Below are 6,293 nucleotides of genomic sequence, written 5' to 3'. Positions count from 1 at the left end.
TCCTGCATAGAAACAATTCAGGTAAGTGGGGTTTTTCCTTTTACATTTTGTAATCAATCCTATTTCCTCATTTCTCAGCTGTTAAACTTATGTATTTTCCCATAATTTAAACGATCAAGCTCTTTTAAAGATTCTGATTGGCTGTTAATGTTTATTAACACTCTGTGCCGTTATCGTTATAGTTGTGGTGTGCTCTTATCTTAAGAACGATTTTTAAAACTTTATCTTTATCGTTAAGGCTTGTCCACACCAAGTCAACTAAATTGACTATGTTAGCGTCCACACCAACTCACGATTACATTGTTTACTGTAAGCATGCTCTGCTGGTGAACCTGCAGATGACTAATGCATTTTGCATTTCGGTTACTAAATTGACCATGCATTTGCACACAGATTATCACAAAACATGTTCAAGATGTTTAAAAACTACTTGATAGACATCTAAATGCTTTGATAAAATGCATGTGGGGTGAAATAGGCTAACAGAAATTTCTTCAAAACACCAACTGTCTGAAAGTCGCTAAATGATTCACCCACTATAGGGCCTATACAATATATGATCCCTGGAACTTTGGATCTGAAGTTTTTTTTAAATGCTTTTTCATTTCATCAAGTGCTTTAATGACCATTCAACACTCATGTGTTGCTTTATGCACTCAAAAACATTTTGCCCTGTATATAGCCTATTTAAGATTTATGTAGGCTATTTGATTTTATTAGAAGTACTATTTTAATCTAGCATAAATATGTTCATTGTGGAAACAATCAAATTTACTTTAAAATATTGCTAGATGTGAAAAACAATAAGCTACATTCAAATGGTTAAAAATGTATGAGATCAAATTGGATTGTTTACCTATATAAATTATGTATGGCTGAAAAATATGCATCACATTAAGTTGATTCGTTTTTTAATGTTTAAACTGTAATCCGAATAGATGGAAATTGTTTATGCAATTCACTAATCTTAAATTTAGTGTGGAAATATTTACTTGTGTTGCTGTAAATAAACAAATGATGATAATAATAAAGTCACACAGCCTACTCGGGACAATGACCAAACAATGACTCACTACCTAATCACTTGATTCTTAAGAATAGCCTTAACTGCCCACTGTATTTCAGATCTCTTTCAAGCTCCGTCCCAAATCCAGGAGAAAGAGGAAAATTATTGAAATATTGGGGAAGTCGAAATACTATTCCACTGTGAGTGACAGTGTAAGTGATGCTCATGAGACTTTTTGTGCAACACTGAGTCATGATGTGTCATTAAGAAGAAGTTGTTGCCAGGCTGGTAAAATACCAAGTCAATAACGTCGATCGATCGATCGATTTATCAAATCTTCGCTCTTTCCTGTGTCTAATTATGTTTCGCGGTAACTCTCCAAGTTCGATATGAACGTGTGAGGAGAAAACACTCGGCAACTGAGGACAAAGACGAAGTAAAGATAGCACAGAGAGAAAGAAAGCGAACGTGTCATTTTGCACACAGAAGCCACGCCTACTGAGTGCTGTCAGCTTTTTTGTGTGCGTGTTTTTAAATCATGAGCGGAGTGGAGATTCTCATCTTAGTTCGTGTTTTCTTTGAGTCAGGACCACTACACTATAACAGTAAGAGAAAATATTTATTCATGACTAATTCATTCATAAGAAATATATTAATAATTGTAATGTATTACGTTAACATATTAACGTGTAGGCTACATTTAAAAAATATTTAAGCATTTGTGGATTTTAGATGTTCATTGAGTGTTTTACACTGTTGACAAAGTTGAATTAACTGATTAATTATATATATATATATTTAATCATTAATAATAATATTATATCAAAAAGCTAATGCTTATATTTTTCCGTATATCACATATGCAGTTAATTAATAATAATTAACTAATAAACAATAATTACTTAATGATGTCCTTTAGTTGGTAAATTGTTTTCTTTTTTGTGTAGGAAGAAATGCTTACTGCTTTCCGAGGACTGTATGTCTTTCTGATATTCAGTCTAGTGCTGAACTACACTATGGGTTCTGATTCTGGCTGTGAAGATTGGACAAATTCTGGATTAAATGTCTGCTGCAATAGATGCAAGCCAGGTAACAGACAATAACTGTGACTGCAGTGTGATGTGTTATGTAACGTAATATGATATCTGTAATACTGACATATTCTTGTAAAAACTTGATCTTAATTTTAGGAAGTTTACAATTTCATAATTTCCCTTTTTTCAATGACTTATTGGAATATCGAAGATGCAAAAAAGCAGATTACAGTTTATCCTTGAAATTATTCATTAGTGACCAAGTGAAGGAAGTTTCAGATGATTTTGAAAGTACCACATGAAAAGAATGTGGTTTAGCACTTAAGGGAAATCCATGAATTGTTTTGTCATTGCATAAAAATGAATAGAGCATCCTCAACCTCAAACCAAGGGTTGTCCCAACACATTGCACAATATACTTAGTGCCAGAAATATTACTGTGAATGAGGAACTCTGTAAAGCTTCCTTGCTTGCTTGAAATGGAAAGTATGAAACCTTCTATTCACAAGATGAATGAGATACTCAGTGGATCTCAGTCTCTATTAGCAGTAATTGTCCTTCTTTTTTGGAGATGTCTTTCCAGATAAGCAAATGTTATGTTGTTGTGTATGATTGCCATGTCACCACTTTTGGCTTATTTTAGTAAATGTCATAACTTTTGTTTGTTTTATGTTTATCAAAATACTAAAACTTATTTAAATGCTGGGTTTTAATGAGATGAAAAAAATCTCCCTCAGGCTTTTGGACCGCTATATAGTTATAAGAGTGCAGAAGTCATGCGTCTATAGCCTAAGTGTCAAATGTGTATGAGTTTCAAAGCCATTGCTTGTGGTTACAGGGAACCGCTTGGTGGAAAGATGTGGAAGAGACCCAGAAGAGCTCTGTACCCCCTGTGAACCTGACACGTACATAACCAGTTTTAACTACTACTGTTTGAGATGTACCGAGTGCATAGGTATGATTCTGTTTTACATCCTCACTGCAATTTTTGTTAAGCTAATAGTTTGCAGTTTGATAGAACAAATGATTTTGTTTTATCTGCATCATCATAAGCTTTAAAACATCATACTCTGTAAGCATTAATCTTTCCGTTTCATGTTTGTAGGTAAACAGTTTACACTTAGACCTTGCACTATCAGCAGCGATACCGTATGTGGATGCAAGGCTGGATATCGGTGCGGAGACGACATATGTTCATTCTGTGTTACTGAATGCAAGGAGGGGGAGGAGCCCACCGAAAAGCGTAAGAATTCCGGACCCTTTCAGGGGCCGTTTACACAACACCATTTTCAAATAGAAACGTACAACTTTTTATGGCCATTCATTTACACGACAACGGTGCGTTGGGGGCCTGAAAATGCAAACTTTTAAAAACAGAATTCAAAGTGCACGTTTTTGAAAACGATACGGTTATCGTCACCATATAAACTGCAAAGACGCGAAGTTGTGAAAATGGTGAAGTCATGTGCTTGCGTATTAGGCCTAAATGTTCAGTCTATAGGTATGTTGTGTTTCTTTACAAAGTGACATTGCCAACTACTGGCCTGACAGAATATTACAGCGTTTTTAGTCGTTTTCATGGTTTGTACGCAAAAACTGCAAAGCTCTTGTGTAAACGTACATTCAGATTAATAAGTTCTGAAGCTGTTCAATAGGAAATTGCTTGCTGTTTTGCTATATTATTTTCATATAAATTCTTTCATTCAATGCGTGCAGGATTGTGCAGAAAATGTCCAGCAGGAAAATTCAATGACAAAATCCACAGTAACTGCAGAGAATGGAAAAAAAGGTAGCGTACAATTACTGTTTGTCTGTTTTTAAAACAAATATATAATTTATCTGAAATTAGATCTGCTTTTGCCATAAAACTCATTTAAACTCATTCATTCTCTAGTTGTCCCGATGGACAGGTGTTGAGCAAAGGAAATGCTACCAGTGACTGTACTTGCAAATCTTCAGGGGAAGGTAACAAGGAATACAGAAGGACAATATAACTTGGATGTCAAGTAACATACTGCCACATAATGTAATGTTTTTGTGTCTGTTACAGAATCAATGCAAACAACCTTACATGTTGTGAGCAATAACAAAGGTAAATGAGAATATCTAGAATATCTCGTTGCATATATGTGATAAGCATACATTATCAATTTAATTGGACTGCATATCTTTCAATTTGGAGATTGAACTCTAACCTCAAGAATATATTTCTAGGACCTCCAGAACAGACAAAATGGCTTCCAGTTTTCATTGCTGGAGGGATGGCAGGGTTGGCTGTCCTTTGTATCATAGCATCAGTGGTTGCATATGTAAAGGGACAAAACAAAACAGAGAAGAAGCCAAAAGCTGATACCGCTGACCAAGGTACCATTTAAACCTGTGTTCATTTTTTCCTTTCCTACATGGTCATAATGTCTGTATTTACAGTATTGTCATTTCCTTCTTTTAGACCGCTCAGATGAGTCCAGGATTATGGTAGTGGAGCAGGAAGACTGCAGTTTCCGTCATCCTGAGCAGGAACAGGGTGGAAGCTCAGAGTCCATCAGTACACAAGACTCAGATTCTAAACTCATAGTGTGAGTTTACTGGAAAGCTTTCTTATCTTACTGTAGTATTGCTACAACAGCAAGAGGATAAAATCCACTAAAAACTGTGAAATACATTCTTGACTGGGTGTCTGTCAGCCATTCCAGCTGGTGTATCTGTGACTAATGGGATCAAAATGGGCATTTTGATGTTGTCACTGTGTGCATTATAAAAAAATGTTAAATGCTAAAGTATAGAACAAGTTGCTCTTGATAACACAAGATGAAAGGGTTGTCATCGTAGGTGTGCAGTAGCAGACAGTATGTCAACACTTTTATGAGAGTAGGCGTCATGTACTGGTGCTTGCGTCACATTTTCAGGTCAAAGCCCTCTTGAAATACCCTGGTGGGCTTCCCCACTTTTCTGTTGAAAACATCACCTTTTTTTCTTTTTTTTTAAACACTGGACCAAGAACATTGAGACAGAAGAACATTGAGGCTGTTTTACACTGTATGTTTGCACTTTACACTTAGTGTTTTTATTTAATAATAGTATTTTTTGCCCAGTTTATGGGCAGTGTATGGTAAATGTGGTTGACCAAGTCATGTTGGAAATGGATTCAAGAAATAGCAGTGTTGACTATCCTTCTGAAACTGAACTTTTGACCTCATCAAGATTGTAGTGCATTTTACTATTTTGTACATAGTAGGATTTAAAAGTAAATAAATAAAATTGTCAACCCTGTGCCAATCTAAACCAGAGTTAACAGAACCATGAGTTATCATTTTCCATTAATTCACAGTTCGGTCTTTACCCTGGGTTAGGAATTAATTCTGGGTGATTAGGTTCACACGCTACATTTGTAAATCCCGTTTTTTCTTAAAAGTTCTTATTTGGATATTTGCATTGTCAGTATAATTTACTTGACAAACATGCAACTTGTTTAAATAAAGGCTTATCTCGCTCTTACACATTAGTTGGGCGTATTGATTCCTTTTGGTTAGACTTTTCGGACTTTCAACTATAAGAATAACAAATATCTCCGCTCTAGTGGGTGTGTTTCCGTCACTGTTTGACAATGACCCTTTTATATACTGAAACAAAATAGAGCGTGTCTAGGTTGCTATAGCTGCACAACTTAGGTTGGCCTTCACATTCTAACATTGCATAGTTTCACACTGTATACATTTGGCACAACAATGTCGTGGGGTGAATGTGATTGCGCCAACAACATTCCACACAACCAATCAGATTTGGGGGACATTTTTAGAGTTTTATGTCTAGGGTGAAGTACTTCTACGTCGGTATTATTCACCTACATGTATCATTTCATTTCCCTCTGATTTTAGGGATAAGTCATGGGTAGGGGTAGGTTTAGGGGTAAGGATATGGTTAGGACTAAATGTTCAAACAGGAATGTTGTTCCAGGACCAGCTAAATATGTTGATCCAGAAACACGTCTTGCGTGTAAAATCACACAAAAGACAATAGCTTGTTAAGGTCAGTGTAAAAGCCCTATAGAAGTATATGGGAAGTAAAAATGCATTATAGTATGTGTGTGCTGTAAAACAAAAGTCCCAGCTTGCCCCAGTGGCCATATAATAAGTGTTGGGAAATTTCCAGTAAGTAAATAGTTTTAGTTCATGGGGCATTTATTGGTCAACCTCATCTAATCTAAAAAAAAAAGATTGTTCAGTGAACTGTATATTCTTACGTTGTGGGGTGAC

General features: G+C 35.7%; 1 protein-coding gene across 1 annotated transcript; it reads left to right on the top strand.

The window, feature by feature from the left end:
- The first annotated feature begins 1,472 nt into the window (after nucleotides 1-1,472).
- Nucleotides 1,473-5,535, top strand: tnfrsf9a (tumor necrosis factor receptor superfamily, member 9a). Its single transcript, XM_082146115.1, has 9 exons — nucleotides 1,473-1,611; nucleotides 1,954-2,095; nucleotides 2,879-2,995; nucleotides 3,146-3,283; nucleotides 3,757-3,829; nucleotides 3,935-4,005; nucleotides 4,091-4,132; nucleotides 4,255-4,404; nucleotides 4,490-5,535. The coding sequence occupies exons 2-9, from the start codon at nucleotides 1,960-1,962 to the stop codon at nucleotides 4,618-4,620; spliced, it is 858 nt and encodes a 285-aa protein (XP_082002241.1). The 5' UTR covers nucleotides 1,473-1,611; nucleotides 1,954-1,959; the 3' UTR covers nucleotides 4,621-5,535.
- Nucleotides 5,536-6,293: the final 758 nt, after the last annotated feature.

This window comes from Leuciscus leuciscus, assembly GCF_965113295.1.
Source record: "Leuciscus leuciscus genome assembly, chromosome: 18".
Taxonomy (NCBI): domain Eukaryota; kingdom Metazoa; phylum Chordata; class Actinopteri; order Cypriniformes; family Leuciscidae; genus Leuciscus; species Leuciscus leuciscus.
This window is presented reverse-complemented; position numbering and strand designations above follow the sequence as displayed.

What these genes read in the sequence shown, in the direction of transcription:
- tnfrsf9a (XM_082146115.1), top strand. Translation starts at nt 1,960, where the DNA reads ATGCTTACTGCTTTCCGAGGACTGTATGTCTTTCTGATATTCAGTCTA. An exon ending in TTGCAAATCTTCAGGGGAAG is followed by an intron (nt 4,006 to 4,090) that starts GTAACAAGGAAT and finishes TGTCTGTTACAG; the next exon opens with AATCAATGCAAACAACCTTA. An exon ending in TGTTGTGAGCAATAACAAAG is followed by an intron (nt 4,133 to 4,254) that starts GTAAATGAGAAT and finishes ATATATTTCTAG; the next exon opens with GACCTCCAGAACAGACAAAA.